Consider the following 22,625-nt stretch of genomic DNA (forward strand, 5'->3'; position numbering starts at 1 on the left):
GCTCTCTGATCAATCTAACCCTTCCCTCCTACACAGCCCATAAACCTCCATTTTACTTATTTCCATGTGACTATCTAAGAGTCTTTTAAATGTCTCGATTGTATCAGGCACGGTATTGGGCAGACATGGTAGTGTAGCGGTTAGCGTAATGCTATTACAGCACCAGCGACCCGGGTTCAATTCCAGCTGATGTCTGTAAGGAGTTTGTATGTTCTCCCCGTGTCTGCATGGGTTTCCTCTGGCTGCTCCGGTTTCCTCCCACATTCCAAAGACATACGGGTTAGGAAGTTGTGGGCATTCTATGTTGGTGCTGGAAGCATGGCGACACTTGCAGGCTGCCCCCAAAACACTCTACGCAAAAGATGCATTTCACTGTGTGTTTCGATGTACATGTGACTAATAAAGATATCTTATTATCTTATTTTATCAGCCTCTACCACCACCCCGGCAGTGCATTCCAGGTACCCACCACTCTGCGTGAAAGACCTACATCTGACATCTCCCTTAACTTTTCACCCTTTAACCTTAAACTGATGTCCTCTGGTATTGGCCATTGTCGCCCTGGGGGAAAGGTGCTGGCTGTCCACTCTATCTATGTCCTTCATAATCTTCTACACCTCTATCAAATCGCCTCTCATCCTGCATTGCTCCAAAGAGATTCTTGGTGCCTTCCTTATACTGAACAGACCACTAAGTGCTGGCTGTTGACAGGATGGATTATTGCTCCTGTTTGTACTCTGTAACTGTTCATTGCTATCTGACTGTTCATTTGTAAATCTTACACTGAGCTCAATATCATGCACATTTGGAGAATATATTGTGCTCCTAACCATGAGGTTCTTGCTGCATAAGCTTTACCAACCTCATTATTAGCCTCTACAAGAGTGGCTGGCATATGTACAGCTGTGTTAACAAGTGGATAAAATATAAATGTTGTAAGTGTAAGTGGATTAAGTATCAGTCAGGCACTCACACTCACACATTTTGCTGTCAGGGCAGTGTTGCTTTCCATTCTGTCTGTTATCAGTGAAATGCTTTCTTTATCATTTATTACAGTTATGTTCAAAGCACTCTTGAGAGGGACTGCAGAATTCACATTACTGAGCCTGGTCTGTTCACAGTCTGGGTGCCATAGGTTGCCAAGGACCAATCCATCATGTACAGGCACATATGACAGCTCTGTAACTAAAGCAACACATGAACTGTAGATTACTTAAATATATTTAGATTATACATCCCTGCATATTACACTCCTTTCATCCTTACCCGTACCACAACAGGCACCAGTAGTCACACCCTAAACTCAGGACATCTCCAATTTCCTGTTACCTATTCATCTTTATTCAACATACACCTCTACTCACACCCTGACTGTCAGCCCTACTCACACCTTCACCATCATCTCTACTGACATTTTAATCAAGAGACAAGATGCTGGAGGAACTCAGCGGGTCAGGCAGCATCTGTGGAGGGAAATGGATAGTCGATGTTTTGGCTTGAGACCCTTCATCTGCACTGAAAGATAGAAGGGAGATAGCCAGAGTAAGGAGGTAAGGGAAGGAGGGGAGCAAGAGCTGGCAAGCGATTGGTGGACCCAGATGAGAGGGGGTGAAAGGCAGATGGAGGAGGGGAAAGTGGGAATAGGGACAGAGACTGGGAGGTGATAGATGGAGGCAAGGGCTGAAGATGATGGAATCTGATAGGAGAGGAAAGTGGGAATATTGAATTCTCCAATTTCAGGTAACTTGCTCCACCTCTGTCCCATTCTCTCTCCTCCTCATCTACCCAGTTCTTCTTACACCTACCACAGACCCCCCTTACTCTGTTTCTTTCCCCTCTTCTACCCACTCCATCTGCCCATCACCCACACACTCCTCCCACTAGGTCCCCTCCCTACTGTTCCCATCTGCCCACTGCACCTCCCTTATTTGGTTCCATGCTCCACCTTCAGATTCCATCATCTTCAGCCCTTTGACACTTCCACCTATCACCTCCCAAATTCTATCACTATTCCCACTCTTCCCTTCTCCATATGCCTATCACCCCTCCTCACCTGGAACCATCTATCACCCACCAGCTCTTGCCTCATCCCCCTCTTCCCACTTCTTTACACTGGCTATCTCACCTCTATCTTTCCAGTCCTGATGAAGGGTCTCAAGCCGAAACATCGACTGTCCATTTCCCTCCACAAATGCTGCCTGACCCACTAAGTTCCTCCAGCAGATTATGTGTTGCTTCAGATTTCAGTATCTGCAGTCTCTTGTGTCTCCATTTTGCTACTCACACCTTTACTGTCACACACATCCCTATACATCCAACTGTTTTCCTCCTCCACTCCCCACACACTCCTCCACTGGCAATCATCAACAGCTGAGCAGTCCAGATGTGGATGCTGTGATCATCGCCTGTGCAGATATGATATGGTTCAGATGGTGCCTCTTATTATCCAACACTTTCCCACTGTTCAAGGGTAAGCTGAGGGAGCTAAACACCATCCTGCTACCACTGTCTCTATCATAGAGTAATACTGCATTGCAACAGGCCCTTTGGCCCAACTCGTCCATGCCACCCATGGTGCCCACCACATTAGTCTCTTTGCCCAGGTTTAGCCCATATCCCTCTAAGCCCCTCCTATCCGTGTACTTATCTAAATACCTTTAAAATGTTGTTATTGTACCTGCCTTAATCACTTTCTCTGGCAGCTCATTCCATATACCCACGACCCTCTGTGTGAAGAAGTTGCCCCTCAGGTCCCTTTTAAATCTTTGACTTCTCACCTTAAACCTATGTCCTCTAGTTTTGGAAGGGGAACTAAAAGACTGTTGTGCATTCACCGTATCTATGCCCCTCATGATCTTATATACCTTTATAAAGTCACCCCTCAGTCTCCTATGTTCCAAGGAATAAAGTCTTAGCCTGCCCAAACTCTTCCTATAACTCAGGCTCTCGAGTACTGGATGTATCCTTGTAAATTTTCTCTGCACTCTTTCCAGTTTAATGATGTCTTTCCTATAAAAGGGTAACCAAAACTGTATACAATACTCCAAGTGCGGCCTCACCAACATCTTGTACAACTGCAAAATAATGTCCCAACTCCTATACTCAGTGCACTGACTGATGAAGGCCAGCGTGCCAAATACCTTCTTCGCCACCCTGCCTACCTGTGACATCGCTTTCAGCAAACTATGTATTTGTCACTGTAAAGTGACTTAGCTCAAAATGCCACACATGCACTGTTAGACATTGCAGCCTCCAGCATCCTTACAGCCACACGTGATAAGATGACAGCCTGCAGCACACGTACACAATGATCCTGCAGTTTCCAGCACCTGCACGACCATATAAAGTAGATGTCATAAGGTCCCATATGTGTACAGCACTGCACAGTAAGATAATAAAATCTGCAGTACCTGTGTAGCAAGAATCTATGCTGTGCAAGTGGGATGATTAAAGTATGATATTTTCTACAGCAGAGCTGAGATCACAGCACTGCCAGGAGCAGGACTGAGCAATCAGGCATCCTGAATAGGACCAGATGTCTTTCAATAAGCAGGGCAGCTAAAGGGCAAATATAAACTCAATCTAATTTAGTGGTAAAACCAGCCACTTGAAAGGCCAGCTCAAGGAAGGATTTGAACAGCTTGATGACAACAGATGCAGGAACCTGGCCAATGCCCGTGGGTATTGAGCTTGCTCATCAACAATAAATAAAGGTGCCAGCCTTGGTTCAGTGATGACTCTCTTGCCTTTGAGCCAGAGAATTGCAGCTTCAAGATCCCACTCTATAACTTAGGCTGCCAGTGTTCTATGATGATTACTGAGGTGGTGCCATGTTGATGGAGGTGCTTTCTTTTGGAAGAGCCATTGAACTATCTGAAGATGGCACGTTGGTGCAGCTGGTAGAGCCGTTGCCTTACAGCTCATGTAATCCGGTTCAATCCTGACCTCCAGTGCTGTCTGTGTGGAGTTCGCATGTTCTCTCCGTGTGGGTTTCTTCCAGATGCTCTGGTTTCATTCCCACATCCCAAAGACATGCTGGTTGACAAGTTAATTAGCCCCTGTAAATTTCCCCTAGTATAGGTACGTGAAAGGAGAATCAGGGTTGTTAAAGAGCAGTGAGAGAATCGGGAAATAGGTGAGGGAATGGGACTAATGAGATTGCTCTGAGAGATTAAGTGGGCTGAATGGCCTATGTCTGCCCCTTCGAGTGCATGTAAAAGATTCTACACCATTATTCAAAGAGGAAGGGAGGCTTTCCCTTTGGTCTGGCATGTATTCATCCTCAACCAATGTAATTAGATCATTTAATCTGTTCATTATCTCATTACTTACTGCACAAATTGTTCTGATGTTTTCCAAAATACATCTGTAACTGCAGCTCAAAAACTGTGAAGCAATTTGAAGACATCTTGACATTGTAAAAGGTTCTATGCAAATTCAGTCTTCTTACAGCAAAAATAATTCATTGGATTTTACTGCAAAGGAAGTCAAACCCTACCCGTTGTTAACAAAAAATCACACCTACGCAAAAAGATTCAGTAATTTGGAAGCAGAGAATGGATGAATCTAGCCTTTGATCTTATCTAGAATTACCCAATAAAATGCCAACAAAAGTGGGAAAAAGCAAGAGAGATATTGGCAGGAGTAAAGCCCATCATGGCTAGATTGAGGTGACATGATTCAACCTGTATCTGTAAAAGGAAATTCAACAGGGCAGGAAAACTGAGCATATCTGGGAGCTCTTGGGATTTGACTTGAAGGAATTTTTAAAGATAACCTCCACCCATACCCAGTGGTCCATTTCGGGTTTGTGCAGTCAGTGAGAAAGGTCTTGGTCATTTAGTTTCACAAGTTCCCAGGGATGGTTCTGCGAAGCTCCATTCGTGAAATGTCAAGGTCTTTGACCAGGGTGTTTTGGAAATATCCATGACATGTCACAGAAGTCCAAAGGTCAATTAAGTGTGTTCATTATATGACCTCAATACTACCAAAACTCAAGTGATTCGTGTAATCCACTGAAAGGCATGTGATCCCTCAGTGCGATGAGTGGTTCACGCTAGAAAGAGGTTTCGATCTTGCAGAATGTGGAAAGTATTTTGCAGAAGATTTATTTTCAAAGCATATCTTAAATTAACAAAAATAGACTGCTACAAGGAAAGCTCTAACATTGATCTGGTTTCCCAGAACAATGCCATCTGCAGCAAAGGCTGAGCAATCGTTCCAGCAGTGTCTGCTGCCTCAGCAGTTTTGCTTATGGTGAGTCTAGCAATGGAATCTCTTTCAACATCCCTTCAGTAGGTTGAATGTCATTAACTCTGATGCCTGAAAGCAATGCCCAAATCAGTAAAAGCTCTTATTGATAAATGTTGCTGCCTGGAAGTGCACCCTTTGAATTCTTTGTGATGCATAGCACAAGACAGGGTAAACATCAGGCTAAATGCAATCCACTCTCCCTCAATAGTATTGAACCCAAACATAACGAAGCAATAATCCTGGGAGATCATGAAAGGAATGTCACGTCACCAGTTATACTCTTCAATTATGGCATTCTTCCTGGTGTGCTGTAATACCAATAGCATTTTATGAGACTGAATTAGCATAACAATTTGCTCATGCCAAGGGACTTCACAGGTAGCTACAATGAAATCTCTACCATAGATGGCAAGCCAGGAAAGGCAGATGTAAGGGTACAGGTGAAAGAGATAGGTGTGAAGAAAGGAGAAACATTTGGAGAGGTTTAGGAAGGAAATAAAAAATAGTAGAAACAAAGAAGAGGGAGGGGCTAAACAGAAAATCCAGATGTGTGTGTTTGGGATATAAATGATTTGGATGAAAGTATAGGTCGGCTGCTTAGTAAGCTTGCAGATGATATGAAAATATATATAAAATTATGAGAGGCACAGATAGGGTAGAGTATTTCTCCCAAGGTGGAAATGTCAATTATAAGAGGGCATAGGTTTAAGGTGATAGGAGGAAGTTTAAAGGAGATTTGTGGGACAAGTGTTTTTACACAGAGAGCAGCAGGTGGAATGCACTGCCAAGGGAAGTGCTGGAGGCAGACACAACAGCAACATTTAAGAAGCATTTAGACAGGCACATGAACAGGGAGCAAATGGAAGGATATAGACCATGTGCAGGCAGACAGGATTAGTTAGATTGGCATCATGGTCAGAACAGACATTGTGGGCTGAAGGGCCTGTTCCTGTGCTGCACAGTTCTATGTTCTATGATACAGAGATATGCAGAATGGATTTAGCAGCAGAGATAGGTTGAGAGAAGGTCTTGCAGAAGTTTTAGATGAGAAAAACGTTTCTTGAATTAAACGTTCTGCAAGAGATGCAGCACCATCAGGGGCTGCAGTTGGTAATACCACATTTGTGAACATCACTCATTTCCAGCTCTGAGGGTGTTGTCAAGATTGAGGGTGACCGTTTTGAAGGCTTGTGAACAGCTCAGAAATAATCTTTATAATATGACTCACCAAGAGTTCATGAGAAGTGACAAGGTGTATATTATTTAAAGAAGAAACTACTACTGGAGAAAATATAACAGCATGTTGTGTTTAGTTTGGAATATTGACTTGCTGTTGCGGAATGCTGCATAGACCAGTAGAGAAGAAGGGTGTAGAGTGAGACCTGACAGAGATGGATTTTAGATCCATTTTTTAGAACGGGGTGTCCATAGCTTTGTCATCATATACTAGGTAGAAATAACTGCTTAGAAATAGGACACCAACTGAGCAGGAACAAAAGACTTTTTTTTAACCTGTAAGGTAGTGAACCATTGACCTGCATATTGGAGGGCAGCGTAGATACTTTGAGGCAAGTAACCTACCAAATGAGTGGAAGGAGTTTTCTTTCTTTATCAAGATGGCAATGGCTAGTAAGGAGGAGAAAATTAAAGTGAAGAATCTGTGTTATCCATGTGTTCACTCACCAAGACCAGGAGCTCGACCAGTGAAACACTGAACAGGTTCTCAAAGCTTTTGAGAATCACAGCAATGCTCCAAACAAAGAGATGGTCAACAGAATCAAGTTTCTCATGAGATGTCGGGTGAAAGGCAGTTCATTTGATACATACTTGACTGAACTGATGTTGTTGGCTGCAGACTGCAACTGGAGATCTGTGGGACTCATTGCAAGTGGAGTTCAATTGAGGGAGCATCTGTTGAGAGAAACAGCCAGACTTGGCAAAGTGCACCAAATCCTGAAGGGCTTCAGAGCTAATTATTTGGATAGCACACCATGGAATTCTGTCCAAGCAGTCAAACTGAAGCACAGAAGGAAAGCAGCAACAGTTTCAAGGTTGCAGTTATTGTGGCAAACATGTGCATGTTAGCAGGAGAAGTACCCAGCTTTTGAGAAGGGATATCACATATGCAAAAAGATGAATCAATTTTCATCCCACTGCCAAGGGAGGAAGAGGAGTAGTGAGCAGGCAGAGAGGAAATGGAAGCAGTTAACAGAGTAGAGAAGGCCAAGATTCCAACGTAGCCCTTTGTTACAATGGAAGTGGCAGGAGATACAGTTGCAGGCAAGCACTGATGCAACATGTTACTTCATTCCTAAAAGCTTGAAGAGCAAAATAAATGTTCACAATATACACCATACATTGGTGAAAGTGAAAGATCCAAAGAATGGAAAGAAGAATAAAGCAGAAAGTTTTGTTGTCCTTGCAGAGAATTATGTGCCTATCCCTGGGATCCATGCAGCCCAGCAGATCGAGGAGTACAGACAACAGTGCAAACTACTTCAGGTGCAGAATCTGCACTGAACAAGCAGCAGCCGCTGCATGAGTTTGCAGGTGTATTTGAAGGAACTGGGAAGCTACCACCTTGAGCAGGATGTGAGTGAGCAACCGGCAGAACATCCTCCCAGATGTCTTCCAGTGCTTTTCAAATGAATGAAAGCTGAGCTTGAAAAGCAGGTGGAGGAAAAAATCATTGCACCACTAAGCACCCCTACCCCTTGGGTATCAAGCTGGGTGTGAGTGGATAAGCCAACAAGCCGAGGATCTGTTTGGCTCCACATGATCGGAATAAGGCACTAAAGGGGGACCATTATCCAAGGAAAGCGATTGAGGAACCCTGTTGGATCTGACCAGAGCAAAAATTTCCATGTGCTGGATATAGAGAATGGATTTTAAAGTGTGAGAATTGGTTCTAACAAACTTTAACACAACTTCTGAGAGATATGAGTGGCTGACAGTGTCTCCTGGGACCAGCACTGTACCCAACAGTTATCAGCAAAGGCTAGATTAGATGTTTACAGCCATAGAGTCATAGAAAATTTATGAAAGGTGGAAGGAGGCCATTCACACCTCCCCTCCCCTCCCCTCCCCCCCCACCCCGCCCCTGTCACTCCACCATAATTCCATCTTTTGGTTCCAGGGTTGTTGACCTCCAGGTTACAGTGTTCCAGTGCACATCCAAGTACTGTTTAAATGTGATGAGGATTTCTGCCTCTCCAACCTATTTGCTTTACCCAGTACTTCAAAATTTTACACACCTCAGTTAAGTCTCCCCATAGTTCTCTGTTCCAAAGCAAACAACTGTGGCCTATTCACTCATTTACCCAAACCACAATTTTACCGTCCTGGCAAGATCCTGGTGAATCTCCTCTGTCCCCTCTCCATTGTGTAGTCACATCCTTCCTGTAATGTGGTGACCAGAACTGCACACATTGCTCAAGCTGTTGCCTAATTAGTGTTGTCCACAGTTCAAGCAGAACCTCCCTGCTTTTATTCTATGCCTTGGCTAACAAAGGAAAGCAACCCACATACCTTCTCAGCCATTTTATTTATTTTCCAGCATCTGTGGACAAAAGATCCAAGGTCCATCTGTTCCTCCACACCAGCCAGTGTCCTTCCCTGGCCTTGTTGTGCCTTCTTAAATGTACTACCTCACCTCTTCCTGGTTTAAATTACACTGATCACTTTTCTGCCCAACTAAACAAACCGCCCATATCCTCCTGATCTCTGAAGCTTTCTTCCACTCTGTTAACCACATGATGAATTGTTGTATCAAATATTGGAGAAGGGCAGATTGTTGCAGAGGTGGTAACAGACTAAGATTGAAAGGTGTGAGACTTAATGGAGAGATGCAGAGAGAATCAGTAGAAGTGCAACCTGTAGAAACTCAAGTTCAAAGCAAAGGAGATTTACTTCATGAGCTCACGACAGAGAGGAGCGACCCAGATTCAGCAAAGGCAGTGCTAGAAAAGTCAAGCCTAAGAGCTGTTGTGAGAATCCTATGTTCCTAAGGACTTGTCAATTACTTAGGCAAATTCTTTCCATTTGTGTGAGCTGCTGACAAAAAAAGATTCTGAATATTGTTGGAGGCACAACCTTGAGGGATAGTGCAACAAAGTAAAGAGATAGTCACAGCTACTTCATTGACAGGAAAAAGCCAACATTACAAACAGCCATTTCGGAATGGATCTTGGAGCAGGCATCATGTGAGGTGGTCAACCATGAGTGTGGGGAGCAGAGCCCTGACTAATGCTGACACACACTACACTCATTAGCTGTGACATTTTGACAGATGGGAGATAAGTACATGTGCAGATGGATCGTGAACCCCTGGAAGTGATTGTGATGAAGGATCTCCACAGAGCCCCAGTGATGCTACAATGATTTCAGGTCTATAATAGGCAGAGTGTCCACCATCCAGGCAGTAGGATGCACATTGCAGACACGAAGAGTTGTGTGTATGTTCCTGCAGGAAAAAGATTGGTAATGAAGCTACAGCAAGCTGTAGTGTTTGATGAAAGATTGCCAGAGTTTCATGTGCTTGTTATGAGAGGATGTCTGGAGAAGCAGCAGAAGCTGTCTGTAAGGAGTTTGTACGTTCTCCCGTGTCTGCATGGGTTTCCTCCGGGTGCTCCGGTTTCCTCCCACATTACAAAGACGTATGGGTAGGTTAATTTGGGTTTAAAATGGGCGGCGCGGACTCGTTGGGCTGGAAGGGCCTGTTACCACGCTGTAAATAAAATTTTTAAAAAATTTAATTTAAATTTAAAAAAGCTCCCACACAGACCTGCTGTGAACTTCCACGTCTGGGGTGAACTCAGCATTTCAGAAGTTTTGCTTTTCAGAGATAAAAGAGCGGTGGTACCAAAAGCGCATGAGGAGAGAAATGTTAGAGCACAGCAGTCATGAAATATGGACGAGGAAGGCAGTTTGAAAGTTTCACGGTGACTGTACTGATCAGGAATGAATGTAGAACTGGAAGAGTTCACACAAAAATGGGCTTACATAGATCGTGGAGGCAAGACAACAGGAAGAGCCAGTGCTTGAACATGGTTGGCACAGTACCATAGAACCATAGAACAATACAGCACAATACAGGCCCTTCGGCCCACCATATTGTGCCGCCCTTCAAACCACACCTATGACTATCTAACCCCTTCCTCCCACATATCCCTCTAACTTAAATTCCTCCATATGCTTATCTAACAATCTCTTGAACTTGTCCAATCTATCAGCCTCCACCACCACCCCAGGCAGCGCATTCCATGCACCAACCACTCCCTGGGTGAAAAACCTCCCTCTGACATCACCCTTGAACTTCCCACCCAATGCCTTAAAGCCATGTCCTCTTGTTTTGAGCATTGGTGCCCTGGGAAAGAGGCGCTGGCTGTCCACTCTATCTATTCCTCTCAATATCTTGTATACCCCTATCATGTCTCCCCTCATCCTCCTTCTCTCCAATGAGAACAGCCCTAGCTCCTTTAATCTCTCCCCATAATCCACACTCTCCAATCCAGGCAGCATCCTGGTAAATCTGCTCTGCACCCTTTCCAACGCCTCCACATCCTTCCTATAATGAGGCGACCAGAACTGGACACAGTACTCCAAGTGTGGCCTAACCAGAGTTTTGTAAAGCTGCATCATCACTTCGCAGCTCTTAAACTCGATCCCCCGACTTATGAAAGCTAACATCCCATAAGCTTTCTTAACTTCCCTATGAACCTGTGAGGCAACTTTCAGTGATCTGTGGATATGAACCCCCAGATCCCTCTTCTCCTGTACACTGTCCAGAATCCTGCCACTTACCTTGTACTCCGCCTTGGAGTTTGTCCTTCCAAAGTGTACCACCTCACACTTCTCTGGATTGAACTCCATCTGCCACTTGTCAGCCCAGCTCTGCATCCTATCAATATCCCTCTGCAAGCTTCTACAGCCCTCCACACTATCCACAACACCACCGATCTTTGTGTCATCTGCAAACTTGCTAACCCACCCTTCCACCCCCTATCTAAGTCGTTAATAAATATCACAAAAAGCAGAGGTCCCAGAACCGATCCCTGCGGGACACCCTGCTGCTGCCTTACAGATTGAATGACCGGGGTTCAATCCTGCCCTTCCCTGCTGTCTGTGGGGTTTCCAAATTCTATGACCACCTGGGCCTCCCCCATAGGGGCTTTAGTTTCCTCCCACATTCCAAAGATGTGCGGGTTGTTAGGTCAATTGGCCACTGTAAGTTGGCCCTAGTGTGTAGATGAGTGGTAGGAGATTCTGGCAGGGGTTGATGGGAATATGAGAGAGAAGAATTTCTGGGAAATAAGTGGGGGAATTCAATTGATGAGATTGCTAGCATAGACTTGATGAGCCGAATGGCCTCCTCATGAGAAAATGTGAAACATGAAGTGCAGCATAGACTTGGGGAAGATGGAAGACGCAGGTTGCTGCATGAACTGAGGACAAGAGGTCCCTGGTGATGGTTGTTTATGTTTACAACCTTGATACAACCGTCCTTCAGTCATCCTTCACCAGCTGCAAGCTCCACGTGGCAGTTGTGGTGATTCCAGGCATGGTTCCAACAGTGGCCCACAATTTGCTGCAGAGGAGTTTGCAAAGCCTGCAGCTGTTAACTCACTCAGGCAACATTGCCACCACCCAAGCCATAATCCAGTAGAAAGGCAGGGATTGAGGCAGCACAGTGGTGCAGCTGGCAGAGCTGCTGCCTCACAGCTCCAGAGACGCATGATAGACTGTCCAGAAGCTGAGCTTAAAGCAGTTCCAGGGTGAGCTAGCCAACTGGATACAAAATTGGCTTGGTGGAAGGAGGCAGAGGGTGGTAGTGGTGGGTGGTTTTTCAGACTGGAGGCCTGTGACCAGTGATGTGCCGCAGGGAACAGTGCTGGGTCCACTGTTGTTTGTCATCTATGTTTGGGCATGCTATGTTGGCGCCAAAAGCGTGGCGACACTTGCGGACTGCCCCCCAAATCACTACATAAAAGATGTATTTTACTGTGTGTTTCAATGTACCTGTGACTAATAAAGAGATCTTATCTTATCATCTATATTAGTGATTTGGATGAGAATGTAGGTAGCATAATTAGTAAGTTTGTGGATGACACCAAAATTGGTGGTGTGGTGGACAGTGAAGAAGATTGTGTAAGGTTGCACGAGGATCTGGATCGACTGGGAAAGTGGGCCAAAGAATGGTAGATGGAATTTAACTTAAACAAATGTGAGATGATGCATTTTGGGAAGTTAAACCAGGGTAGGACACGTATAGTGAATGGCAGGGCCCTGGGGAGTGTTGTTCAACAGAGAGACCATTGGGGTACAAGTACATAGTTCCCTGAAAGTTGTGAAACAGTTAGTCAGGATGGTGAAGAAGGTGAATGACACACTTGCCTTCTTTGTTCGGGAGTTAATTACAAGAGTTGGGATGTCATGCTACAGTTGTACAAGACATTGGTGAGACCACACCTGGAGTATTGTGTGCAGTTCTGGAAGGTACTATTGGAAGGATGTGATTAAGCTAGAGAGGTTGCAGAAAAGGTTCACAAGGATGTTACTGGGACTGGAGGGCTTGAGCTATGAGGAGAGACTGGACAGGCTGGGACTGTTTTCCTTGCAGCAAAGGAGGCTGAGGTTTATAAAATCATGAGGGGCATAGATAAAGGTGAATGGTCACTGTCTTTTTCCCAGGGTAGGGGAGACTAAAACTAGACAGCACAGGTTTAAGGTGAGAGGGGAAACATTTAAAGGAGACATAAGTTTTTCACACACAGGATAGAACCATAGAGTCATAGAACAATACAACAAGGATACAAGCCCTTTGGCCCAACTAGTCCATGCCGACCATGGTACCCAACCAGCTAGTCCCAATTTCCTGCATTTGGCCCATCTCCCTCTAAGCCCTGCCCCTCCATGTACCTATTCAACTGCTTCTTAAATGATACTATTGTATCTGTCTCAACCACATCCTCTGGCAGATCGTTCCATACACTCACTACTCTCTGCGTGAAAAAGTTGCCCCTCAGGCCCCTTTTAAACCTTTCCCCTCTCACCCTAAATCTATGCCCCCTAGGATGGTGGCAATATGGAACAAACTGCCAGAGGAAGTGGTAGAGGCAGGTACAATAATGGCACTTAAAAGACATTTGGACAGATACATGGATAGGAAAGGTTTAGAGGGATATGGGCCAAACGCAGACAGATGGGATTAGCTCAGGAAGGCACATTGGTCAGCATGGAGGAGTTGAACCAAAGGGCCTGTTTCCGTGCTGTATAAATCAATGACTCTATGACCCGGATTCATTCCCAACCTCTGTCTATGTAGAGTTTGTACACTATCCCTGTGACCGGCTAGGTTTCCTCCGGGTGGTCTGGATTCCACCCACATTCCAAAGACATTGATAGGTTAATTGGCCACTGTAAATTACCCCTGGTGTGTCACTGAGTGGTAGAATCCAGGAGGAGTTGTTGAGAATGTGGGCAGAGTAAAGTGGGATTAATGTGAGATTAGTGTAAATGGGTGTCTGATGGTCAGCACGGACTCAGTGGGCTGAAGGGCCTGTTTCTGTGCTGTGTCCCTCTGTTACTCTAAAACAATCAGGTTATGTTTGAGAAAGGCACAAGAAACAGGGACAGATGCACGCCTCAGCCTGCTGTGTTTAGAAACACGGGTAAGGCCAGGGTTCACTGCTAGCCCAGCCCAGACACTACTGAACCAGATAAAGACTGCCAACAGCCACAAAACTGCTGAAGCCTAAAATTCCAACAGAAAGAAGCAGACAGAGAAAGGTGTCACACAGTACCGGAACAGGTGTCAGTTGAGATAGGCTGCGGAGGAGGTTCAGCAACTTTAACTAGTAACAGAGGATATGTCACAGTAAAACATCCAGGCCACAGGAACAGCAACCAGAGATGACCAGGTCTGGGAGATGTTCCACAAGCAAAACATCTTATGGACTTTGTGCTGGAGAAGATATTAATGTTGGATTGGAAATGCGTTAAAATCTTATGCTAATAGAACTGCAGCTCACATTTAAGGAGCAGTGAATGTAAATTTATTTGGGTTTATTAGAACATTATGGGTGTGGTCTCTATTATATTGAATGTTGAAATGAAATACATATAAAATAAGAAATGTAAAAGGTTGCAAGGCATGCAGCGCCATCAAGCACCATTTTGTGGTAGTACAACAGGACAGAAGTGAAAACGGGACTAATCCGGGACAGTACAGGATTTATCTGGGACACTACAGGACTAATCCGGGATGGTATGGCACTAATCCTAGAGAGTCAGTGCAGGATGAATCCGGGACAGAATGGGATTAATCTGGGACAGTACAGGACTAATTTGGGACAGTTTGTATGGGACTAATCTGGGACAGTATATGACTAGTCCAGGACAATACAGGACTAATCCGGAACAGTCAGGGACTAATCTGGGATATATTGTAGGATTGTGAGTATTTTGGGAATAACCTTTGAACATGACCCACCAGTAACTCACAGAAGGAATGCTGCTGGAGGCAGGGTAATTCAAGTAGGAGCTCCTCTAGAGTGGGGAGGAGGGATATTGAGTGAGAGGACAGACTGTTGGGCAGACTGTTTGTTGCATAGGATGACAAGTTAGAGTTTATGGAGAATGGCATTCTGCAAAATGGAGGCCTGGCAGGGCTCATTGGTGGAGCAGTGAGGATGGAGTGGGGTTTAAAGATTATCTCAGTTGAACAGGATGATGATTAAGACTGAGCTGGTGTCTGGGCAGGCTGGTGCCATTGCCTGGGGAGAAACTCTCGAGTACAGAGAAAGTGATCACATTAACATTTGTGAGAGAGAATCTGAAGCAGGAGAGAGGCTGGAATAAGGTAATTGGTGCTGTCAGTGTAAATGTGGAAACTGTTGTCATTCACCAGCAGGAAGAGCAGTGCGGCATTCTCTGGAGATCTGCAGGATGGAAGAAGGAGAGACCATTACAGGAGGTGGTCTCACTGCATTCAGATAGGTAGAAATGAAGCCAGGAGAATGCACAGTCACAGTGCTGGCTGACAGAGGAAAACCCTTAGAATGCCAGAGGAAAATTAAGGACAGGCAGGGACCAGTCCCAGATACTGTTATTCATGAGTTTGCTTATCATTGTTTTAAAGAAGAATGTACATGTATTCAGACTAGTAATGAGCTGTGCCAACAGTGTACTTTGTTAAAATCTCATCTTGATAGAGGTTTTTGAACTGAAGGACAGTGCAGAGGTTAGCCATTTTAGCACATTAGACGTAGCTAATTCTAGTTCGTCAGCTGGGGCCAAACTCTAGTTCTGGGTTTCCTGATTTCTGCTCTCTGCTTGCACAGTGGAGCATTTTAAGTTTTGATCTTTTCTCTTTGATGGTTATTCATGCCAGAGATTCTTCAAAGTGCTAATGCTGTGTGCTGATACTGTACATGTGGTCAGAATGTTCCAGTCCAGTCACAGAGAACGCTACAAGCAGTGTCAGAACTAAAACCCTCTGCCCCCTCTAAGTTTATGATCTTTCCTTACAGGAGTAAATTGCTCAGGCCTTTCCAGAAATCAGTGTCTCTACACTTGTGAGTATCTCTTATTCCGTCTTCTCTGCTACAGGGTGCTGACAGAGATGATGAAAGCTCAGACGGGGAACAGACTAATCCTTTGCAGTTAGAATTTGTGGACGACCCAAACTTCAAGGTCAAGGTCAACTATTCATACATGGCAGTGCAGATTCCAACAGACATCTACAAGGGCTGTGAGTATGATACAGAACTCTACCGAATGTACAGCACAAACTGAGCCTATTTGCCCTTTGATCTGTGCTGGTATTTATAGATCAAAGAAATTCTTCTCCCATTTCAACCTTCTATTCCTTTCTCCTGTATTTTGATGCTTCCATATTTCCTTAAGATATAATTTAATCCCACTATGTGTGAGGTGATGTATTTTGGGAAGTCAAATAGGAATAGGACAAATACAGTAAATGGTAGGGCACTAAGGAATGTTGATGAACAAAGAGATCTTGGAGTTCAAGTTAATAGTTCCCTGAAAGTGGAAACACAGGTCAAATGGGTGATGAAGAAGGCATATGACATGCTTGCCTTCATTAGTTGGGGCACTGAATATAAAATTTTGGAGGTTTATGTTGCAACTTTACAAAACTCGGGTTAGGCCACACTTGGAGTATTTTGTGCAGTTCTGGTCGCCACACTATAGAAAGGATATGATTGCACTGGAGAGAGTGCAGAGGGGATTCACCAGGACGTTGGATTGGAGGAGAAGTTATGGGGAGAGATTGTATAGGCTGGGTTTTGTTTTCGCTGTATTTAAAGGAGGATGAGAGGTGACCTGATAGAACTGATGAGAGATACAGATAGGGTGGACAGTCAGAATCTTTTTCCCATGGTATCAAAAACTAGGGGACACAGGTTTAAAGTGAGAGGAAGGAGTTTTAAAGGAGATCTAAGGGGAAAGTTTTTTACACAGAGAATGGTTGATATCTGGAACTTGCTGCCAGAGGAAGTGATGGAATCGGAAACAATCACCTAAGTCTAAGAGACATTTAGACAGGCACTTAAATAGGCAAGGCATAGAAGGAATCGTGGGCAAATGAGATGAGTGTAGATGGGCAAAAATGGAGGCATGGATTTGTTGTCTGAAGGTCCTATTTCTGTGCTGTACCACTCAGTGACTCTATAGAAGGAAACCATTTGTCCCATCAAATATATCCCAGTTTCCAGAGCAATCTCATTCCCACTTTACTTTTTCTTGTAACCTATTTTCCCCACATTCTCATCAACTCTACCACCCACCTACACCCGGGGAAACCCACATGGTCACAGGGAGAACTTGCAAACTTTACTCAAACAATGCTGGAGGTTAGGATTGAACCCGGGTTGCTTAGGTTGGGAGGCAGCTGCTCTATTGGCTGTATCACTGTTCTGTCATATACTTCTGGTGTTTCTCCTTAAATATATCCACACTGTTGACCTGAACTATATCTCCACACTTATATATACAAATGTATCCACACTGTTGACCTGAATTGCTCATTCTCACTACTCTCTGATTAAAGGAGTTTCTCCTGAATTGCTTTTGTGTGGAAATATTCGTAACAATTATGTATGCCGTTAGTTTTGAATTGTAATCAATATTCTGCAAGTTACCATCTGCACTCTCGGTCCAGGTCTCCTGCTTTGTGCCCCTCTGCCTTCCAGGCTTCATAATTATATTATTAGTAATATAAAGACTTTCATGGGTTTGTTCAACCAAAGTCCCCTTGATGACACCCATTTCATACTCACATAGCAACAAACATACACTGAACTTCTAATGTCTCAGCTACAAACATACCTATAGGCTTAGCCAGTGCAGAGGAGATTCACCAGGATGTCAACTGGTACAGAGTGTTTCAGTTGTGAGGAGAGACTGGAGAGGATGGGTTTGTTCTTCCTGGAGTGGAGTAGGTTAAGAGGGGACAGATTGAGGTACATAAAGTGAACACAGATAAGTGCCCACTGGTCAGTGTGGACGTGGTGGGCCGAGTGGCCTGTTGCCATGCTCTATGACTCTCTCTCTCATCGTATGGCCTGATGGTTCACAACAGGTCCTTAGTCCCTCAGATTTTGTCCTATCATATAATATTTTATCTGGAATAATGTAATAAACAATTGGACCATTGGTCCAGTGATGTGTGTTCAAAGCCCACCATTATGGCTGGGAAGTTTAAAATCAAATAATTTAATTTTTATTTTAATTCCAGCATTTATTAGTTTCAATAACCATGAATCCATATCGTTGTAAAAACCCATCTGGTTTACAAGTGCCCCTGAAGGAAGGAAATCTGCCATCTGTACCCAGTCTGGCCTATATGTGAGTCCAGACCCACCACTGTGGCAATTCAGGGGCAATTAAGGATGTGCGTTAAATGCCAGCAATGTCCACATCCTGTGAATGAATAAGTTAAAGAACACTTTTTAAATGCTTGGAAGGTATTTGCTCAATGTACAGTGAGTTCCACATTATTACTGCATATAAAACTTCCTCTTGATTTTATTTGTAGGTGAAATGTGTTTAAGTATATTTGAATAAAAAGTGATTGGCATTTCAAACCCAACTATAGTTCTGTGGGAGCGTTGTTGTTAAAAATGGTAATAAATTTCAATAAATCAAGAGTGGAAAGAAAAAAATAGAGTGATATGATATTTTCTGAGTGAGATTCTAATTACCTAAAGTTCGTGGTGGGGGTTTAATGACCTGGAGGATGTCATGATCTGACAGCATTCTGACAGGTGTTCTGTGCTGATGTGTATCTGTGCTGAAGCAGGAGTTTACCTCTTGGAACTGATCAAGAGTGCAAAATATTCTGGCAGCTCTGAGTGACAGCAGCAGCAAACCGCTTAAGGTTGCTATCAGCAGAAACACCAGAATTCACACATTTAATACGATTGAATTTACTTCACTCATTACTAAACACTCAACCCAAATGTTATTTGCTTTTTATTTACTTTGCCATCTTAATTAAAACACCAGTCAGCCAGGAGGTATGTACAGTTACTCCTAGGTCCCTCCTTATACAAGCATTACATTAAGAAGATGAGTGTAAAATTGAAGATAAACATGCAAAAAACAACTGTACTAATCACTACTGATGTATACACCACAACACCACCCACAGTGAAACACCACTCCTCTCGTACACTGCCCTGTCAGAGCTGGAGTGCGAGTGAAGACCACCTCCACCTAATGAAACTGCTGCAGTAATCACAGATGGGTGGAGTCCTGGAGCTGTTAAACAACAATAAATTTGGAACAAGACACACCAGAAGACAGGAGCAGGAGGGTGATACTCTGACCCTCTAGTCTGCAACACCATTCAATATGATCATGGCTTATCTGCCCCAGGTCTCATCTCCTCTTCTGTGCCAGTTCCCCACAGCCCTCAATTCTCTGATCTTTCAAAAATGTAAATACTTCCTCTTTAAATACCCACCAATGATCCAGCCTCCACTATCCTCTAGGGCAGAGATTACCACAGATTCACCACCCACTGCCAGAAGAAATTCCAATACACCTGTTTTAAATAACCATCCCCTTATCTTGTACCTGTTTCCCCTCACGTAAGATTCTCCCAGTAGTGAAAACATCTCAACGTCTACCCTGTGATACCCCCTTAGGATCTTCTATGTTTCCATAAGATCACCCCTCGTTCTTCTAAACTCCAAAGAATAGAGGTCCAACTTCCTTAGCCACTTGTGACAGGACAACCCTCTCATCCCAGAAATTAGCCCACCGAATCTCTTTCGGACTGCCTCCTTTATTAAATAATGGGACCAAATCTGTGTGCAGTACTTCAGGTGTGGCCTCACCAACACCCTGTACAACTGTAACAATCAAAAAAAACTGCAACGCTGGAAATCTAAAATAAAAGTAGAAAATGCTGGAAGTACTCAGCTGGTCGGGGCGCATCCGTGGGAAGAGAAACAGAGTTAACGTTTCAGATTGAAGACCCTTCATCAGAACTGGGAAGGAGATAAAAGAAGCTTGTTAAGATGCAGGGAGGTGGGGGAGGGGAATGTCTCTGTAGGGTAAAACTGTGGGGATAAGCTGTAAAAAGGGTGATCTGGTCAAGGAGTGATGCAGAGCAGGAAGATGTGCCCGGCAGGTCAGGCTGGGGGTGTCCTCCACTCCCAGACGGAAGAAATGAAAAACAAACAAACAAGCGGAGCTAATATCACAGATGGATGACGCATATAGGCAGAGAAATCAAGTCACATGAAGTTGTAGGACTGTATTGAGTTCAGAAGGCTGCCACGTGCCCAGACAGAAGATGCTCCTCAAGCTTGTGTCGGGTCTCATTGTAACAGTGCAGGAAGCCACAGACCAATAGGTCAGAGTGGGAGTGGGATGGAGGATTAAAGTGGCAGGCAACAGGAGGCTTGGGGTCACCCCTGCAGACTGAGCACAGGAGCACTGTAAAGCAATCATCCAATCTGTGTTTGTTTTCCCCAGTGTGGAGGAGACCACATTGTGAACAATGAATACAGTACACCAGATTAGAAGAAGTGCAAGTGAATCGCTGCTTCACCTGGAAAGACTGTTTGGGTCCCTGGATGGTGGGAAGGGAAGAGGTGAAAGGACAGGTGTTGCATCGCCAGTGTTCCAAGGAAAAATGCCGTAACAAAAGGGGGATAGTTGGTGGAATTGAAAGAGTGGACCATAGAGTTGCATAGGGAATGGTCCCTGCAAAATGATGAAAGGAGCATTTGGAAAACCATAGCATAATTAGGGACAGTCAACATGGCTCTCTGTAGGGTAAGTCATATCTTACTAATGTGATTGAGTTTTTTGAGGAGGTGACAAGGGTGATTAATGAAGGTAGAGCTGTGGATGTTGTCTACATAGATTTTAGTAAGGTGTTTGACAAGTCCATCATGGTAGGCTCATCTAGAAAATTGAGATGCATGGGATCCATGGTGACTTGGCTGTTCAGAATCGGCTTGCCCGTAGAAGACAGAGGGTAGTGGTTGATGGTACTCATTCTGGCTGGATGTCCATGACTACTGGTGTTCCGCAGGGATCCATACTGGGACCTCTGCTGTTTGTGATATATATAAATGACGGATGAAAATGTGAATGGGTGGGTTAGTAAGTTCACAAATGATACAAAGATTGGTGGCACTGGATAGCGTAGAAGATTGCCAAAGTATACAGCGGGATGTAGATCAGTTGCAGATATGGGTGGAGAAATGGCAGATGGAGTTTAATTTGGGTAGGTGTGAGGTATTGCACTTTGGGAGATCAAATGTGAAGGGAAAGCACACAGTTAATGGCAAGACCCTTAAAATGGCTCGACATGTTGATAGGGTGGTAAAGAAGGCATATGGCATTCTTACCTTTAATAGTCAAAGCATTGAATTCAAGAGTCAGGAAGTTATGTTGCAGCTTTATAAAACTCTGATTAGGCCTGTGGTCATTGTCCACCGTCCCCATGTTCATTGTCCCAGATTAGTCTGATTTGTGCCTGATTCACCATGTCACTGATTGTGCCTTCCCACCCTTGTCCAACTCTCCCTGACTAATCCCTTACTGAATGTTTCAGGTTAGACTTCATACTTGGTGAGGCCGCACTTGGAGTGCTATGTACATTTTTCGTCACCCTGTTGTAGGAAGGATGTGGTTAAACTGGAAAGAGTACAGAGAAGTTTTACTAGGATGTTGCCAGGACAAGAGGGTCTGAGTTACAGGGAGAGGTTGGCCAGGCAAGGTCTTTATTGCTTGGAGCATAGGAGAATGAGGGGTGACCTTATGGAGGTTTATAAAATCATGAGGGGCATAGATAAAGTGGATGGTAACAGTCTTTTCCCCAGGGTAGGGGAGTCCAAAACTACAGGGCATAGATTTAGGGTGAGAAGGGAAAGATTTATAAGGGACTTGAGGAGCAACTTTTCCAATGCAGAGGGAGGTGAATATATGGAATGAGCTGCCAGAGGAAGTGGTTGAGACAGGTACAATAGTGTCATTTAAGAAGCACTTGGATAGGTACATGCATGGGCGGAGCATAGAGAGATATGGGCCGAATGCAGGAAATTGGGACTAGGTGGGTGGGCAGCATGGTCGGCATGGACTCATTGGGCTGAAGGGCCTGTACCTGTGCTGTATTGCTCTCTGACTCTATGACTTTATATTAGCTCTAAATTGATTCTATACTGGATGACCCTTGTACTGATTGCCCCCAATTAACTCCATCTGTGCTATCCTCGTACTGACTCTCCCCAATTGACCCGTGCACCCTGTCCCTGATCAGTCTTGCACTGAATATAGTCAGACCCATGCTGCCAGTCCCTAATTACCCCTGCTGACTGTCCCGTATTAGTCCCATGTCAAATGTTCCAGATTCTACCCTATGCTAACTATGCCTTATTACTCCTGTACTTATTGTTCCAAATTAATCCCATTTTTAATAATTCTTTATTAGCCCCTTGTTGACAATCCCTGATTTACCCTGTTCTAATTATCCATGCTGATTAATCCACATTTATTGCCGCAGATTAACCCATTGCTGAATGTCCCATGAGCCCTGTGTTGATTAATCCCGAACTCTTTGTCTCGAATTAACTCCTTGCTGATCAGCATTGATTAGCACCGTGCTGGCTCCCCCTGAATTTATCCTGTGCTTGGTTTCTTTGATTAGTCCTGTGTTTATTGTCCCTGATTAGCCCAGTTTTAGGCTGTTCCTGATTAGTCCCTTGTTAATTGTTGCTGATTAGTCCCACACTGACTCCCTAATTAGCTGCATGCTGACTCTCCCTGATTAACCCTGTGTTTACAGTGCCTGATTAGTCCCACACTGAGCCTCTTTGATTAACCCTATGTTT

At 44.3% G+C, this 22,625-nt stretch overlaps 1 protein-coding gene across 4 annotated transcripts in view; it reads left to right on the forward strand.

The window, feature by feature from the left end:
• cacna2d2a (calcium channel, voltage-dependent, alpha 2/delta subunit 2a) overlaps positions 1-22,625 on the forward strand; it is a 602,032-nt gene that overhangs the window by 383,399 nt on the left and 196,008 nt on the right. For all 4 annotated transcript variants that reach the window (XM_052017908.1, XM_052017909.1, XM_052017910.1 and 1 more), the window contains one exon: positions 15,862-16,003. In XM_052017908.1, the coding sequence (XP_051873868.1) occupies positions 15,862-16,003 (142 nt within the window). The remainder of the gene's footprint in view (positions 1-15,861; positions 16,004-22,625) is intronic.

Source organism: Pristis pectinata, chromosome 6 (genome assembly GCF_009764475.1).
Source record: "Pristis pectinata isolate sPriPec2 chromosome 6, sPriPec2.1.pri, whole genome shotgun sequence".
NCBI classification, from domain to species: domain Eukaryota; kingdom Metazoa; phylum Chordata; class Chondrichthyes; order Rhinopristiformes; family Pristidae; genus Pristis; species Pristis pectinata.